At 42.8% G+C, this 19,472-nt stretch overlaps 1 protein-coding gene across 3 annotated transcripts in view; it reads right to left on the bottom strand.

Moving 5' to 3' along the window:
* The window catches only part of LOC111869022 (dihydropyrimidinase), a 146,674-nt gene that overhangs the window by 113,127 nt on the left and 14,075 nt on the right, over positions 1–19,472 (bottom strand). For all 3 annotated transcript variants that reach the window (XM_023860214.2, XM_023860221.2, XM_023860205.2), the window contains exons 2-3: positions 19,298–19,462; positions 4,897–4,986 (exon numbers count right to left, since the gene is read on the bottom strand). In XM_023860214.2, coding sequence (XP_023715982.1) covers positions 4,897–4,986; positions 19,298–19,453 — 246 coding nt within the window. In that variant the 5' untranslated portion in view covers positions 19,454–19,462. The remainder of the gene's footprint in view (positions 1–4,896; positions 4,987–19,297; positions 19,463–19,472) is intronic.

The raw sequence follows: 19,472 nt of genomic DNA on the forward strand, positions 1-19,472 counted from the left end.
TTATTACTAACTTCTGTGTGTGTGTGTGTGTGTATGTATATGTATTGTCCTTTCTCACCACAAATGGAACAACTATTGGAAATGTACTTATTTTATTTTTCTCGCCTGTTAAATTTAACTTAAATTTTTCTTGAAATTGCTATTAATTTATTGCTATTATATAGACTGTCTTATTTTGTATTTCGCTCTTTAATCGTTTTTGTTTACTTGTGTGTACTCGTGCTAACTTTGTAATTGGTCACTGTGCTGTTAAGTTTGCATTTAAATAAACACGAACTGAATTATTATTATTATTATTATTATTATTATTATTATTATTATTATTATTATTATTGGTGGTGGTGGCGGCGGAGGTATAGGAGTAGAACCTCCGTTTTTGGAATTTACTTTTGTCTATAGATTCTATATATGTTAAATTTGACAGATATAGCCCCAAAGACCCGCTCCCGCACTGATGTTTGCAGTTCCAAAAGTACACAGTTGTCACTGTCAAGCAGGAAGGTAAATGAAAATTTATGATTTATACTGTGCAAAGAAACTTATTTTGTTACCATGTATTCACGACCCCCAAGTAGAGTCCGTGTATCCGCCATGTTGTTAAGCTGATTAATGAAATTAAAAACCAGGTCAGGTTCGTTTATACCAAATAGTGCGAAATTGTGCCATCTGATAAAAATATATACAAATACAGGCACCACCATGCTCTCATAATCCTTACTCTTAGCCCATTTTCCTTATTTTGAAAATAAAATGAGGCTTAAGAGATCATTTTGCTGTCTTTGGCTATCTGTCTGTGTCTGTCCGTCTGTTTATGTATCTGAGTCTGTGTATCCCGCCTAATTTCACTTAGTTAGGAGGCTTACTATATCGCCTTGCTGTCTCTGTGTCTTTGTATTCCCCCCCAATTTTTCGTTTTCTATGAGGTCCGTATCGTATCAAGGAGGCTTATGAGTATAACCTTGTTGTCTGTGTGTTAATGTCTGCCTATATGTGCCCCCCCCCCACACACAATTTTCTCGTTTCAGATGCGGGCCGTATGGTATCAAAGGAAAGTGGACGGTTAGTTCTTCCCAGAACTTCTTGTTTCCATATGAAATATAGTAAGCTAACAATTGTGTTTATGCTTAAATTAAGGGCCGGTTATATATAGAGAGCGGTACGCGGTAGTGTAGTTGGTTGGGGAACTATGCTACAAGCCTGAAGGTAGCGGTTTCGAGTCCAGTTTAGGTGGATTTTTCAGTTTACCTAATCCTTACAGCCATATTATGGCCCTGGGGTCGACTCAACCTCTAACAGAAATGAACACCAGGAATCTTCCTGAGGGGTAAAGGGCGGCAGGCGCGTGAGCCTGACAACCTTACTGTCATCTGTGAGCCGATTGTCTAGAAGATGTGGGAACCTCAATCTCTCAAATCCCTATGTGCCTCCACAGCCTGTTTCAGGGATAAATATACTTTACCTTTATAATCGAGAATATATGCACTGGATCGCTTATGTGGTCTAGTGCCCAGAGTTCCTGGCAACAGATACAGAGGTCCCGGGTTCGATTCCCGGCGCTACCAGATTTTCTGAGATGTAGTGGGTCTGGAACGGGGTCCACTCAGCCTCGTGAGGATAATTGAGGAGCTGTTTCAAGCAATTACCGGCTCTGGTCGAGAAAACCGGGATTAACGATCGTGGGGATTCGTTGCGCTGACCATGTACTCTTTCCAAGGGACCCAACAGAGTACGTGTCTTCCCTTCCCTTCACTGAGGAAGGAAACAGATGACACCCTCTATCCTCTAAAATTGGCACTAACTTCTCCGACAAGCGGTGGTCGCTTCGTCGGTATAGTTGACTTGCGTACTTCAGGTCACGGAGTTTGTTTTGTCGCTAACTGAGACAGTATAGAGCAGTATTATTGGACGATTAGTAAGTGGTGAATTACTCTAGCCGTTAGTAGCTGGCTTCCTACAGCGGCGGCCCGGGTTCGATCCCGGATCTGGTCAAGTGGGATTTGTGGTTGACAAAGTGGCGCTGGGGCAGGATTTCTCCGAGTACTTCGGTTTCCCCTACCAATTTTCATTCCACCAACTGCTCCACAATCACCCTCACATATCATCTGGGGCTGGTACAATAGACCAGCAGTGGCCGCGGTATAAGGGACCGACTAGCATTAAAAAAAAAGATAATGAATGAGAAAGGTTGTGCAGGGACGCGCTCGTCACAATTCCGGTATTTGTCTGGAAGGACTAAGAAAAACCACGACATCATCAGTCATGATAGCCTGTGTCCAGGGTTAGTTTCGAAACAGGTACATCCCCAGTATAAATTAGAAAGGTTATCACTTTAACTAAAAGGTTTTAACAAAGTCAGTTCAACCATTCTGACACCCATAGATTCTCTGCTCACAAAGTTCCATATTTATAGTAATTCCATACTCGGAAATTCGAACACGATTCGTAGACCCTGGTATGAGTGAACGAAGCTGAATAAGTGGAATGTCTAGACAACAAACGTTGCGTTAGGCTTGCACGCATCTTCACACGCAGACCGAGTATTTTTAGCACAGCACTGCAACAAGTCAAGTCGTTCTTCGCCGATCAAGAACCTAGAAGTTATGTACGGAAGAGTAGGATGTTGCTTTTCGTTCTAATTCCATAAATGCTGTCTCGAAAATAGGGCAAATTACGAAGTAAAAGTATGAAATTATAAATGAATCTAACGTTCCGTAATGTCGTTTCTAGGCTTTCTAATTTCGTGTGTATTTAACGAAACATAGCCTAATTGAAATATCATGTGTCTTTCATAATCTGTTTTCTGGCATTTTTTTCCAATTGCATGCGCCTTAACACGTCCAATGGGGTCAAAACAGTGAAAGAAAAACTCGGAAGTAAGAGGTCTTGGCCTATTTTAAAGTACTATAGCAACATTTCAAAGGAGTTACTAAGGAAACTCACAAAACCCCCAGACAGGAGAGTGTGTATCTGGATCTAGAATTGAACCTAGGACCTCGTGAATATAAAGAAGGAGTGCTTACCACTTGGTTTCAATTTTTCTTTTTTTCAAATTCCCTTAGTGGGGTTTGGAGTCCAGCTGGGTCCACTCAGCACTGCGGCTACTGATTGGCCTACTGTACCTGCCCCGGGTGATTATGATTATGGAGAATTTGGTGCAATGAAGATTGGCAGGGGAAACCGAAGTACTCGGAAAAAGCTCGACCCAGCGCCACTTTGTGTACCCCAAATCCCACTTGATGAGACCCGAGATCGAACCTGGGCCGCCGCGGTGGGAAGCCAGCGACTAACCGCTTGAGCTATGGCGCGGCCCTACCACTTGGTTACTCCATTCCTCTAGGTGGAAGTTCTAGAAGGCCAAACTGATCTCAATTCAAATCTAGAGTACAACTATTGGCAAGGATCAACACGACAAATTAGACATTTACATATTGGTGGTTGAGCGAAGGAGTGAGCGAGAGAGGGGGGAGTATAGTAGAAGTGTCGTTGAAATGACAAGTCGTGGGAAAAGTGAGAGACACTTTATTATGGGGGAGGGAGAAAGAGCATTGTTTTGTTAGAAGGTTCTCAGGCTTCGCCCGCTCGTCCTAAAGAGAAGAGTTGATTGAAAGTGAAGATGTCAGAACGGTTAGAAACTGTGGCTTGAGATATGGACTGGGGAATTTCTTCTGGATAATATATGAAAATTGTGTTCGCATCTCACAGGAAACATAATAATTCTCCGCTATAAAGATCAGCTAGTTAATATTCTTAAATAAAAACTCAGTGGTTGTAGTCCGCAAGCGAACTATACCGACCGAGCGACCGCCGCTTTTCGGCGAAGTTAGTTCCAACTTTAGCAGATAGAGAGTGTCGCGTGGTCAGTGCAACGGATCCCCACGGCCATTAATTTCGGTTTTCTAGACCGGAGCCGCTATTTCCTTGAAATATCTCCTCAATTATTCTCAAGAGGCTGAGTGAATCCCGTTCCAGACCCAATCTAGTAGCGCCGGGAATCGAATCCTGACCTCTGGATCTGTAACCAGGAACTCTGACCACTAGACCACAGGGGCAAAATTGTTCAGGGAAAGAAATTCTGCTAACTGAGAACCATGCGAAGCACATAAATGCACTCTGAGGGAGGACTGTAGAGTTTTAGTATGTTATGGCGGGTGGTACTTCAAAGGGTTAATCGAAATCTGTCAAGGGAATGAGAATGTGAAAGGCACCGCAAAGGGTGAACAGACTCCATATGCTCATCTAAAAGATTCAGATAATTAGAATTCTTCCGTGCGTCACAGGTGACATGGGTTGTGCATAGCATGTTACAGTGAAACCCCGGAATCCGTTACTGCCATTTCGTACTACGTAGTAAAAGACAGAAATTCCTAAGCAGAGAAGCCAAAATGGTATTCCCTAATAAGCACCACAGGTAACTGTTGTTGGTAAAACCCTGAATCGAAGTATTAAAACTGTTTTATTCACGACAACTAAACCCATCTCCGATAGTCAGCAGTGGCTCTCGATGGCCCCCATTCATTGCATAAGGTAACGCCTTATGTGATATTCTTGTCTGTCCATCTATCCACTCTTTGTGATCTGCTACCAGTTCCAAAATAGTTGGACATATTTTTAAAAATAATTACACACTGGATATATTCATTAAAACTTCGTAGGGGAATTCTGATCTTCAACCTTATTGATCGTCACAAAGACATGAGGTCATAATTGAACGTTTTCATGAACATCAAACTTTGGTGAGCTCTGTGCGGGACGTTAGACGTTTAACTACACTGACAAATTATAAAGCCTACACTGCATTAGGTTACATAAATAAACATTTTCTTACACATCATGAACCGTTAAGAATTTTCTCCCTAAAATTCAACATATGAAATGAACTTTGTTTATCTCATTTACCTTGAGTTCCTCTTCCTTGAAGATCCCACTCAGGCTCTCGGGTACCTTGCGGTGAGTCGTTCTCACAGGACTCGAAGCAGCGGATGTTTCCTGTTCACAAGTGGTTCAGACAATTAGATCAGATACTGAGCTTCAGACACTTGCATGACATTTTCACATTTTAATCCTTTGAAGTACATATGTACCACTTAATTTTATATGGAAAAGTTGCATTTTTCCCATAGAAGGTGTTTAGGTTTCGTTTGACCCTCAGAATGAGTATGGATTGTTTCTTTACATACCATTAAAATGCTGGCCTCAGTAACTGAGCAAATGTGTTTTTATGCGGTAGGAACTAAATTTTTAAACATTCTTCTGATGTAATTCGAGCTTCAGACGGTTAAAGTGTCTCAACTTGCCGGCTTTGTTCTCTGATATAGAGCTATATATAAATATCATTAATTCTCTTCATGCCACAGTCGAGATACTCGGCTCTGAACCGATAACTGCTCCCTGTATATCTCTCGTGTGTAACATTGTGTGTGAAAGGATACTGACCTGCCATCTCTTTGACACTAAGCAAATTGATTCACAGTCTGATGTTAATATATTTCCGTGGTTACGTATAATTTCTATATAGAAAGTAAAAAAACATTTAGCTCCAATTGGTCAGAGATGTCGAGAGGTGTTGTTTTACTTACGTAAAGGGAACTGGGATAGCGTATTTGGTGTAGCAACTGGCTACGTGATGGACGACAAAGGCTTGGAGTTCGAGTCCCGATGGGGTCAAGATTTTTCTCTTCTCCACACCGTCCAGACTGACACTAGGGTCCACCCAACCTCCCATTCAATTGGTACCGGGGGCTGTTTACCGGAGGATAAAGCGGCCGGGGCATGCCGAGGTCAAGAAAATGTGGATCTATACATCCACTCCCCCATTCGCCTTCATGGCGCAGTGCTTAATTAGTTAAGCACAGGGACAACTTTACCTTGCCTTTCACCTATTATTATTATTATTATTATTATTATTATTATTATTATTATTATTATTATTTACTGCAATTGGGTGTTCACCCGGTGGCAGTAGAACTTACGCTGATACAGACAAGGAAAGTCTATAATATAAGGGAACAATACAAAACGAAATACATACAATAAACAATGTACACAGTGCAAATCCAAACATACACGTATAAAGTTATAAAAGGGCACGTTTTTGTGTTCGTTTCACTGCACTCGAACAAGGACACTTCACATTACTTCACTTGATTCATTTAACTCCGCCTAAGGCCTCTGTTCAGATATTTGGGAACAACGATAACAGATCGAAACCTGATTCAGGAGGAAAATAAGAGGTGATTGAACTCGGGTAATTCTTGCTACCATTCAGTCCAGAACCTTTTGTCTTTTCGTCTGCTGTCCAAAAACATAAAATTAGAATATACAAAACTATAATTTTGCCTGTGGTTCTGTATGGGTGTGAAACTTGGTCTCTGACAATAAGGGAGGAACATAGACTGAGGGTGTTTGAGAACAGGCTGTTGAGGAGAATATTTGGACCGAAGAGAGATGAAGTGACAGGAGGTTGGAGAAAATAGCATAATAAGGAGCTTCATAACTTGTACTCTTCTCCAGATATAATTAAAATGATCAAGTCAAGGAGGATGAGGAGGGCATGTCATGTAGCACGAATGGGGAGAAGAGGAATGCGTATAGGATATTGGTGGGAAAGCCAGAAGGAAAGAGACCACAGGGAAGACCAAGGCGTAGGTGGGTGGACAACGTTAGAATGGATCTTAGAGAGATAAGATTGGATGGTATGGATTGGATAGAGCTGGCTCAGGATAGAGACCAGTGGAGGCCTCTTGTGAACACGGTAATGACCTTCGGGTTCAATAAAATGCTGGGAAATTCTTGAGTAGCTGCTGAATTGGCGGCTACTCCAGAAGGGCTCAGCTCCATGAGTAAGTAAGTAAGTAAGTAAGTATTTTTTTATTGCTAATGGGGTGGGACTAAGTCCCTTGTACTGCGGCCACTTCTGGCCTATTGTATCAGCCTCAGAAGATAGGTGAGGGTGATTGTGAAGCAATTGGTGGAATGAAGATTGGGAGGGGAAACTGAAGTACTCGGAGAAAACCTGCCCCAGCTCCACTTTGTCCACCACAAATCCCACTTGACCAGACCCGGGATCGATGGGAAGCCAGCGACTAACCGCTTGAGCTATGGCGAGGCCCAAGTAAGTAAGTAAGTAAGCAAGTAAGGCCTCTGTACTTTCCTAACCCTCTTTCTAAAAGTGTTTAGTTTACAGGGGAAAGACATTAGTATGCCTGCAAGTAAACTATTCCAATCCTTTATGGTTCTATTTACAAAGGAATATCTGCCAACATCAGTTCTTTGTTTCCTGCTTCTAACTTTCCAAATATGATCATCCTTACTCAGGTAGCATGGTTTAAGCAGGCTATCCCCTATCGCTTTCCAAGCCGGTCTCCTGGTGTAGGCCTTGTAGAGGGCGCACAGACGGGCTATCAGTCTACTCTGTGCCAGAGTTTCCCAACCAGATTCATCTGTAGGATCTGCAAATTTAGCTGCTTTTCTTTGTACCCGATTTAAAGCGCTAACCTGCCATTCTCTGTATGGGTCCCAACATACCGAACCATATTCAAGTATCGGTCTCACTAGTGACGTACAGCCTAGACGTTTCGTGTTATTATTGCTCTGTTTCAGTATACGCATTATTAAATGAAGAGCCTTCCATGCTTTTCGTAGCGTATAGTTTACATGATCTGCCCATCTTAGATCTCTCCGTATGATTATTCCTAGGTACTTAAAGGTATTTACCTCTGGAATTAATTCATCCCCAAAATAATACGTCAGTCCATCTTCACCCTAGTTCTCATGAAATTACCGCTTTACTCTTATCTGGATTTATCTTCATTTCGTTTACTACCGCCCATTCCCCTAATTTATTTAGATCCGGCTGCAACTTGCCCATGTCACTACTGTCCAGTATTTTCCTGTATATTATGCAGTCATCTGTGAATTTTTTTTTTGTTATATAGTCCCATTTTATTTGCAATCTGTACTAATACATTCAGCAAATTGTTATGGTGTACTTTGACTTGAAGAGGAGAGCTCATTTGCACTCTTCTTTAGTGAGCAGGCTTGAGGCCTCGTGTGACTATTGGGGGAGTGCTTACTACCTAGATCTTTAATCTAGAATTATTGGTATACTGTTGCAATATAAATCTGGTGGGCAGATCATTTGGCAGATGTCTTGGCAGTCACCTGAAGTCCGGTGGCTCCGTAAGGCGGACGGCTCTGAGCCGAGTATTGTATCGGTGAATTTCTTCCCTCACTGTTGGTATTTGGAGATCTCTTCCGATGACTATGTTCGGTACGTACCAAGGTGCGTCCACTACCATGCGCAAGGCTTTGGCTTGAAATCGTTCTAGAATTGCTATGTTTGAGTTGGAAGCTGTACCCCAAAATTGTATTCCATAGGTCCAGATTGGTTTTAGGATTGTTTTGTATATAAGGAATTTGTTGGCTGTAGAGAGTTTTGATTTACGTCCGAGTAGCCAGTGCATTTTGGTGAGGGTAATTCCCAGTTGTTTCCGTTTTGCTAGGATGTGTTTGTGCCAGGTAAGTCGTCTGTCAAGGTGCAGTCCAAGATACTTGACGTCTTCTTCTCGGGGGAGGTGTCCGTTATTTATGTGTACCGGTGGGCATGTTTCTTTTCTTGTGGTGAACGTAACGTGGATCGATTTGAATTCATTTACTTTCTTTCTCCATTTTTTATCCAGTTTTGAATTGCTAGTAGGTTGAAGAAAGTCGTCTTCTGGGTTTAGGCACCGGTGCCTAAACCCAGAAGACGACTTTCTTCATTGTCATCGCCGTGAAAACCTCAAAACTTGCATTGCTAGTAGGTTGGTTTGCAGTTTCTGCGAAGCAGCAGCTGGATCGTTATCTGTGGCTACCACGGCGGTGTCGTCAGCAAAGGTTGCTCTCATTGTTTCTGAAGTGGTTGGGAGATCTGCAGTATATAATAGGTATAATAGAGGCCCTAGGACGCTGCCTTGGGGTACGCCCGCGTTGATTGGGAATAGTTTTGTGTGCTCTGTTTCAACTTGTACGAGGAAGTGTCTATTCTGCAAGTAGGACTTGAGGATCGTAAACATAGTGAAGTAGTTCGGAGGGAGAGACCGTTTTAACTTGTATAGGAGTCCTGCGTGCCATACTTTGTCAAATGCTTGCGATATGTCTACAAATGCTGCGGAACAGTATTGTTATCTGCGAATATCCGTAAAGAAACCAAATACATCCAGACAACAGGATCTGCTGAGACCGTGGTAATAAGTCTCATGAACCAACCACCTCCACAGCTCCTTGCACAGCTATTGTGCTTTCCTCTCCAGAGTACTAACCTGCTCCATATTACCCTCCTTAACAGGCGCTACTGCTCAGCCGTATGTATTGATATAAGCCAAGTCTTCGATAAAGTATGGAACATAGGCTTATTATACAAACTTAAGTGCGCTCTTCCACATCCAATGTATTCTCTACTAAAGTCTTATCTTACCGACAGAACTTTTTAGTTAAATACGACGAAGCCTATACCGAATTATACCCTGTCTTATCCGGAGTTCCGCAAGGAAGTATCCTTGGGCCTATGTCATACTCCATATATACGGCTGACTTGCCAGAAACCGGACAAACAATGCTTGCCACCTATGCTGACGACACAACAATACTAGCGTCTCATGAGAACCCTATTGAAGCTTCCCGGATACTGCAAACGCACTTAGACCAATGCGAAGAATGGCTACAGCGCTGGAGAATTAAGGCCAACGAAACTAAATCCGTGCACATCGCCTTCGCTTTGAGGTACGGAACCTGCCCTCCGGTACTATTAAACGGAACACGCATACCACAAGAGGAATCCATCAAATACCTAGGCCTTCACCTGGACCGGCGGTTGACCTGGCGCACACATATTCTCGCCAAAAGAAAACAACTGGACATTAAATTTAGTCAGATGTATTGGCTAATTGGCAGGAAGTCATAACTGTCTACCGAAAATAAACTTCTAGTTTACAAGATAATACTGAAGCCTATTTGGACTAACGGCGCACCATTATGGGGAACTGCAAGTACATCCAGTATAGAAATGTTACAGAGATTCCAAAACAAAGTACTTCGAGCCATAGTCAGTGTACCGTGGTACGTCCCAAACAGACTACTACATGCCGATCTAGGCATATCCACAGTACGGGAAGAAACCACAAACATCAGCCGTAAATATAAAGACAAGATCACAGCACACCCAAATAAACTGGCAACCACACTACTAAACAATGCAGACGAGCCCAGAAGACTGAAAAGGCATAAACCAAACGACCTAACGACGCGCTTCACATAAATGCAATACACAAAATAACAAAGTCACGCTCGAAATAGATCCGTAGAGAATGCTCACTGGAGCATTACTCTCCCCGACATGTTCTCTCTTAGTATTTAAGCTTTAGATTAAGTCTCACATAAGCTGTACTTACAGCCCACAATGGACTGATTGTACAAATACATGGAGATACAAAAAAATATATATATTACCCTCCAAACGTATAGTCATTCTGTTCACAGAAATACTGGTATTATGTACTGATGACGTCATATATTTCCCTAGCGAGAAACGGGTACGTCTGGAGAATATCACAGGAGGCATCAAGGAGGAAGCCTGGAGTGTAGACATCCCCAACTTTCACGGGACTACTTTCAGTGGTCTAATCAGCCTATAGAACAGCAAATATTTAAGAAAGATATCTCACAGAACAACCGCCTCTGTGATCTAGAAGTCAGAGTTCCTGCCTACAGATCCAGAGGTCCCGGGTTCGATTCCCGGGGCTACCAGATTTTCTGAGAAGTAGGGAGTCTGGAACGGGGTCCATTCAGCCTTGTGAGGATACCTGAGTAACTATTTAAATGAAGTATCGGCTCCGGTCTAGAAAACCGAAATTAACGGCCGTGGGGATCCGTTGCGCTGACCACGCGACACCCTCTAGCCGCTAAAGTTGGCACTGACTTCGCCGATAAGCGGAGGTCGCTCGGTCGGTATAGTTCGCTTGCGGACTACAGGACATGGAGTTCGTTTGTGTTTATCTCACAGAACACTGACGCTGTTAAGATGCAGCGTTCCGTGGAGCGGTCCAGGATGCTGACATGTCCTGCTTTACGATACTAAGCCGGTCTTCAGCTGGAAAGCCTGAGAAAAAGTACGAAGACTCTGTCATGCCCCTGCATGCATAGACAAAACGTACTAGCGTATGGGACATTTTAAGTATGAAGCTTACATCGCATTACTGGCTCCAGTAAATTTCTCTATACTGAGAGTCCAACTTATCTTTAGACTGGAAGGGTAGAATTTTTTTCTCCCATGCTTGTCAACTGTTAGCCGCTGAATCGTCGCTTATGCTTGCTGACTTCTCTCGACAGTGCTGCCGTTTAGCAATTAATTCTTGACATATATATATATAAAAAAAAGCAGTTCTCAGTGTTACAAAATAGTGTTGAAATACGCGTTGAACAGAAATTATTCGTATATTGTGACACGATAACCGAAAACCGGAGTAGCGAAATCATAATAGACGTTCATTGTTAGGCAACGACTCGGTAAACACATTCTTGCGGCAACGAATATACAAACAACACTGGAGTAACTTCCGTTACTATAAAACTGCGCTGTGAACACGCCTTCCCAATATTAGGGTGACTGTGTTTTCCGCGTGGTCCGTGCAAATTGGTTATAACGAAGAGATCATTTGAAAAGTCGTAGTCAAGTCGAGTTTCGAGACGCCAGCCTGCCAGAACATGAGCTTGGGAGCAGAGGAATTTAACTGAATGGAGTCTTTGAAATTGGCAGTTACAGAATAATGGCAAGAAATGATTTAGGCTGTGAAAAGATTCCATATGTCATTTGAAGTGACAGATTGTAATAAATCCGTTGCCAGGATACGACTAGTGAAGACTGAAAACCCTAGTGTGTGTGTAACGGTGAACTGTAGAGGGTGTAGACGAGCGAAAGCGCTGTATTGCCTGTAGTCACCAGTTCTGTGTATAAGGTGTCAATAAATCCAATCATCTAATCCAAAACCCCGTCTATAGTCGCCCCTACACGTGATAATATGATACTTTTGTACAATGTTCTTCATGGAAGAAATGCAGTAGAATGTTTTGTAGGAAGTATCTCACTGCCATGTAAAACGACTGACAACACTATAACAGAATTCTATTCCATGGGACCGGTGCTGGACAACAAGAAATCTTGTAAAGGGCGTATACAGAATGAAAGACAACTTGATGACGTCTGTACCAGATTGGAAGCAAGTCCGAAAAAAAAAACTGTTACGTCTTTTGGCTCTACAGTGTGGGCTGGCAAAATGTACCGGTCACATTGGTATGAAGTTGCTAACATTACGGCTCTGCAGAACTACGGTCCTACAGAATTTCTTGCCTCAAGATGGCGCAACAAGAAAACGATATGGTAGGTAAAGGTAAAAAGACAAAATATATCTCTGTAATGGTTCGCGAAGGCCAATAGTTTTGTAAGACGTCCAAGCTCCCATATTTTCTAGAAAACTGGCTTACAGATGGCGGTGAATTTGTCAGGCTTGTGCGCAGGCCGCCCTTTATCGACAGGAAGATTCCTGGTACTCATTTCTGTTAGAGGCTGAGTCGACCTCAGGGCCATAGTGCGGCTGGAAGGATTAGATAAATTTAAGAAAAAATCAATGACCTCTTCGTGAATCGAACCCGCCACCTTCTGGCTTTTAGCATAGCGCCTCAAAGAACCATGCCACAGCATGCCCCACGCTACTTTAGGCGGATTCATGAATCGGCACTCAATGGATTCCTTGACACTGGTGAGGAATGGTTTACTTTAACTGTTAACGTAAACAGAGAGTGGGGCACAGACAACACTCATGATGTTCATGGACTGCAGTGCATGATTTAAAGTTGGAATTTGGTGTGCAATTAGTGCGCGGAGAATAACTGAGCCTGTGTTTTCCAAGAAAGAAATTCTGAACGCCATGTGAGACTGATTCTGTCAACCTTCTTCGACCAAATGACTAAGTAAACTCGTGTGGGAATTTCATGCAACTTAATGCAATGACAAATATTGTGATCAATTCTATGGATGCGTTTGACGAAGTCTTCGGCGAGGGCATCATAAGTTGAGGACTGGCCTCCGTGAGCACCCGATTTAAATCCTTGCGACTTGTGGGGTACGCTATAAGAAAATGTGTATATGAAAAATTTGCACTCTTTGAACAAACAAGGGTAAAATCTTGAGCATGAAATTTCCGCTGTTCCCTTACAGCAGCTTCGACGTGTCTAGAAACATATGAAGCAAGTTCAGAATGAGAGGATCATCAAGTCTATATTCTTCTACAGGAAAAATGTAACAAGCTAAGCTACAGCAGAAAAAGGGCTGTGAAGTATCGGCTGCTGTGGCGGGTCTCTGCGAGAAGAGTGTCTTGTCAGCTACCAGACTCAGCCTAACGATATACGGTACCTAAAACTGTTTATGTACTACACAGCCCGTCAAAAATGCAACAAATTGTTTCTTCTTTCTTTCACTTTCGCTTTCGACACAACATGTTTCGGCCCTAAAAGGCAACCCTCAGGTATCTTAAGACGGACTGTGTAGTACAATAAACAGCATTAGACACAGTAATGCAACAGGATTCTTTATAATACGAGGCAATATTGCTTGACATATCTTGTTTACTTTATATGACTCACTTCCGTGATTAATTCTTTCTGATTTATTTTGCGAGTTATCAATGGCTTAGATTACATAGTTTAAATGATAGGGAGATTAGCGAATAGTGAGTTGGCATTTGCCTGGAGGAACAAAGGAAAACCAAGAAAAATATCAGCCAGAATAGCCTGTCACCAGGCGGAGAGTTGACATGGCATCTCGAGACTGAGGCCGGGAACTGAAGAATAAGAAGCAAGGGCGACAGCCATTCCTCCTAGTCCTCATGCATGTCGCTGTTGAAAGCAATGCTTTACGAGAACTGATGTACATTTAGATAACAAAACAAAAAAAAAAAAAGCCTCGCTTCGGCTCCAAAACCGACTGAGTCCTCAGTAGGAGTTGATATCTCATACCATTTAACTTCTTCCGTGTGCTGTCAAGAAACTTACAAGTAGATCTATTCAGTTTAAAGTGTGGTTATGTTTGGCGAAGTTCAAAAGCTGGAAGGAGAAAGTGACCAGTATCCGCCTGGAAGGTATGAGGAAAACCAAAAGAAGTCTCAGTCAGAAAAACGTGAGCCCCGACTGAGATTATAACTATGTACTCCCGGAAACCAAGTCACACGACTTGAGTTGATTTATTTGACAGTTCTGGGGAGAAGTTATGCAGTTGTTACTGACAGTCAGTTTCGTTCTTTTTTCATCAACCATGTGTGCATTCTATGGTCTCAGGAACATGCATATTTCAAATATGACGCTTAAGACTAGTTTTTATGGTTTTTATTAGCATCTAGCGTTGTGCACATCTACACACCGTACTGTGAGAATGAGCTAGCCCATTACAGCAGTCCAGGAAATGTCCGCTGTGCTGGCACATGTCATGTAATGGTTCCAGACGAACATTTCTAACCTTTATGGCATGAACAGAGGCAGCCAGACCAGCCAACAAATGAAACTCTGGTGTGTAGAAAGTATTCTGATGAACTTATGATGTGTTTGCATTTAATGTGGTATAAAAAGTATTTGGAAAGATTTATAATTTATCTATAAACTGTATAGTACAAAACGTTCAAGGAAGTTCTTCGGGGGTCTTTCCTCACTGACCGCAGTCTTAGCTCACTTTGCCATGGAAGTTCTTTCTGCTTGTTTATGCCGCTCGATAAATGCCACGCCTTGTCCTCGCAAGTCTGTTCCGTTACGGCTTGGGCCGTCAGATCCTAGCCCCAGATCGTGTTTTCGTAGAATTTCGTGAGTATTTGTGTATTTTCCCAGGTGATTGAACATCCGTTATCATTTCACCCACTACAGATACTTGGCTACACCGAGAGAAAAGCGACAGTTAATATTTTAGGCTCCTTGTATGTTATTAGTACGATATTAAATACGTTTATGTGACCAATGTGTGTGTAGATTCTAAATCGTTCTGATGATGGTGCGTAATACTCAGAATTACTGGCGTTTTGGACTGGAAAACTCAAAATTAGCCCAAAATGCTTGTGAAGATGATCATAGAGTAGGACTCGATGAAGCTAGAATTCATGGCTGCACCATAGTTCAAGCGGTCAGTCGCTGGCTTCCCACCGCGGCTGCCCGGGTTCGATCCCGGGTATGGTCAAGTGGGATTTATGGTGGACAAAGTGGCGCTGGGGCAGGTTTTCTCCGAGTACTTCGGTTTCCCCTGCCAATCTTCATTCCATCAATTGCTCCACAATCACCCTCACCTATCATGTGGGGCTGGTACAATAGGCCAGAAGTGGCCGGAGTACGAGGGACTTAGTCCCACCCCACTAGCAATAAAAAAAGCTACGATTTTTTAGAGTGAAACTAACAGCAGATGTAGGAAATATGCGAATCGGTCCATACGGAATGCTTACCCATTCTGACCAGTGAAGCAAGTCTGGACATTTCCCCCATCTGCAGCCACCTTTTCAGCACTAAGGTTACCAGTTCACAGAGATCAGTATCATGCAAAGGTTTCTGTAAGGTTTTAGTCCCGACTGTTCAGTTTTTACTCCACAGATGGCGCTAGCGGTAGGCACAACGTGGTCTCACAAATTCTCTATTTAATCCGATGCATTGGTTTTCATGGTCTTCGTCTGCTGGCTCGGTTTGTTGCAAAAAATTGAATATCCGTTTGTATCTTAGTTTCAGGTCCGTCCATGCTTTATCGCATTTTTGGTTTCGTATTAAATTCTTAATAATCTCTCGGAGGTACCTGTAACCTTTAGAGGGCGCGACCCTCGGGTCACGCATGAGGGATCCCATCTGGTGAGATGGGCCGGTCTGAATGTACTGACTAAAGACACGCGGACCAACAGGTGGCCCGGTTCCTGGAGGCATTATAATACACGGGACACCTTCTCCCCGGGGGACATAAGTATGGGGCGAGGACTGACTGGGCCTCATCACCAGCCTCCGCCCTTAGTATGAGTTAATTTAATGTGAGCCGGGGTAGCACAGCCGGTATAGCGACTGTCTACGGGCTGAACGATCGAGGAGTCGAAGTTCGAGTCCCGGTAGGGTCAGAATTTTCTCTTCTCCATATTGTCTAGACCGGCTCTGGGGCCCACCCAGCCTCATATTCAATGGGTACAGGCGGCTCTTTCTCCTAGGGTAAGGCGGCAGGGACGTGAAGCTGACCACTCACTTCAAACTAGTGCCGAGGTCAAGAAAATGGGGATCTATTCATCCACTTCTCCTCAAGTCTTCATGGCCTAGTGCTTAATTAGTTAAGCACAGGGACAACTTTACCTTTTACCTTTATAAAAGTCTTAATGTTTAAATAAGAGCACACACTTTCTTTTGTTCCCTAATTATAGGCACTGAGAGGAGTGGGATATATTTTAATCGAACCTGGCCAGACTTCATGAGACTGCCACGAGCCAGTGGGTATGACACGCTTCTTTCGAAACTGTAGCGGCATCTTAATAGCCAAGTGCTTTGCTATCGAAACTTCAGCTTGCTGCAACTGTCATACTTTTTATTTAAAACGATAAACGTATATGTTTCCTGATTCATCCGGTAAGTTTGTCTTATGTTCTCATACACATATGGACTATGCTGACATAAACACGATTTGTCTTCGTTGTTTTATTTAAGTATCAATAAGAAGTTAAGTCTATATTAAGAATTGTTCTAAAGTCAGGTTTCACGTTTCATTCATGGATGACTTCTCTAGTGTCATAAATAGTCAGGCCCATACAAGAAATTAAATTAACTTCAGGAGAAACTGAGTTTTTTTTAAATAGAATTCGATAATTCGATAGAGGTACAGGTAAAGTTATCCCTGTAACAGGCCCTGAAGGCCCATAAGGTTGAGACGTCGAGGCTCCCACATTTTCTAGACAATCGGCTCACAGATGGCGGTGAGGCTGTCAGCCTTACGCGCCGGCCGCACTTTACTCCCCAGGAAGATTCCTGGTACTCATTTCTACTATTGGCTGAGTTGAACCCAGGGCTATAGTGCGGCTGGAAGGATTAGGTAAATTGAAAAACCCAACTACCTCATTGGAAATTGAACCCGTGAACTTGCGGTTTGTAGCATAGTGCCTCAACCAACTACGCTACCGCGTTCCCACAATTTGATATAGGTTAGTCACTAACCACCAAAATATTATTTCAAATTCTCGAGATTCCGTGTTATCTTACTTGAGCTTATTGGTGATAAATTTTAATATAGCACATCTCAGAAACTCAGCACCTGTAAGAACGGTATGCCTATTTCACTATCCGAGAAGACTTCGAATGCAAATGAAAAAATACACAGTGGTGAATTTCATTATTTCGTCTGAATATAAAAATTGTCAGTACGGGTTGGGTGTATAGACAAGCTATGGATATGAAGGAAAGTCACTTAACAAGAATAACCCCAGGCAGCTTATGTCGGGACTCGGCGAACACCTAACACAGTAAGCCTAGAAGCAGCTTAATAAGCAGGATCTTATTATGGGCCTAAGTTGAAGGGTTCGTGTGTGCTTTTTTTAATCTACACAGAAGCCAATTTCAGTAACATCTGTAGTACACTATGTACACATTTACTTCTAGTCGCGAGGTCTCAGGCATGGAGTGTCTTCGCTTGTTCGAACGCTAGGATGGTGGGTTCGAATACCACTCAGGGCATCGATGTCTGTGTGTGCATTTATTGTGTTATTGTGTTGTTCTGTGTGTAGGCAGCGGCCTTGCGACGGCTGATNTTGGTGTCTCTCTTCGTCTGATGCCTACCCTTTGACCTGTCCAGCAAGGGAGGCCCTGCCAGTAGCTACGCTACCGCTGGTATAGCATACTCAAACCCCCTCACCACGATAAGGTGGAGACACCAACGAGGGGGGATGTCTGTGTATGCATTTATTATGTTATTGTGTTGTTCTGTGTGTAGGCAGCGGCCTTGCGACGGCTGATCACTCGTCCGAGGAATTCTACGTCTGTGCAAAGAAAGATTACGAAACTGAAGAAGGGGCTAGGGCCCAACGAAGGGCTGTAGGGCCACTGAAGAATGGATGGGTGGATGGATGGATGAAGGAATGAATGAATGAAATTAAGATATACAGAATTAATTAAATTAGTGACGGTGAAGCAACACAGTAGACCGCCTATGTGGTCTAGTAGTCAGAGTTCCTGGCTACAGATACAGAGGCCCTGGGTTCGATTCCCGGCTCCACCATATATTCTGAGAAGTATTGGGTCCGGAAGGGGGTTCGCTCAGCCTCGTGAGGATAATTTGGGAGCTATTTCAAGGAAATAGCGGCTCCTGTCTAGAAAACTGAAATTAACGGCGGTGGGGATTCGTTGCGCTGACCACGTGACACCCTCTATCCGCTAAAGTTGGCACTAAGTTCGCCGACAAGCGGTGGTTGCTCGGTCGGTATAGTTCGCTTACGGACTACGGGCCACGGGCCACGGAGTGTATTTGTTTTGTTTTGAAGGTAAACACTAAGTTTTAAAATTCATGATACAACAGTCACTGAAAATCATAGAAGAAATTTATAAACTTCTTTACTAAAGCGTCATTATATTCTTTGTTGCAGCCTCTAGATATTTCAAGAAAGCCTATGATTCAGTTAAGAGGGAAGTATTGTACAATATTCTCAGAGATTTTGGGATACCCATGAAACTAGTTAAGCTGATTAAAATGTGTTTAAACGAAACGTATAGTAAAGTTCATGTAGGTAAACATTTGTCTGATAAATTTCCTATCCAGAATGGTCTAAAATAAGGAGATGCTTTATCGCCATTCCTTTCCAACTTTGATTTAGAATATGCCGTTAGGAAGGCCCAGAAAAACCAGGTGGGACTGAAATTAAACGGGACACATCAGCTGTTGGTCTATTCCGATGATGTGAATCTACTGGGTGATAATGTAGATACCATAAAGAAAAAGACAGAAACTTTAATTGACGCAAGTAAACAGGTTGGTCTAGAAATAAACACAGAGAAAACTAAGCATATGTTGTTGTCTCATCACCAAAATGCAGGGAAAAATCATGACATAACGATAGAAACCAGATGTTTTGAAAATGTGGCACAGTTCAGATATTTGGGAACGACGGTAACAAATCAAAACCTGATCAGGAGGAAATTAAGAGGAGATTGAACTCAGGCAATGCTTGCTACCATTCAGTCCAGAAGCTTTTGTCCTTGTAAGTTTGTGTTGTACGATTATACTTACTTTAGAATCTTTTGGTGATGGCTTCTCCGAAGGCATTGCGGGAGTCTTCATCGAAAAAGCATCGGGCACATAGCCGAAGAAAGATTTCCCTAGCAACCGGGACTGGGGCTTATTGTCTCCCAAACCGGGGATCCATCCCATTCCATTGTCAGCCATATTTGGGGTCTGAAACAGT

The sequence above is a fragment of the Cryptotermes secundus genome, unplaced genomic scaffold (genome assembly GCF_002891405.2).
Source record: "Cryptotermes secundus unplaced genomic scaffold, Csec_1.0 scaffold360, whole genome shotgun sequence".
Taxonomy (NCBI): Eukaryota; Metazoa; Arthropoda; class Insecta; order Blattodea; family Kalotermitidae; genus Cryptotermes; species Cryptotermes secundus.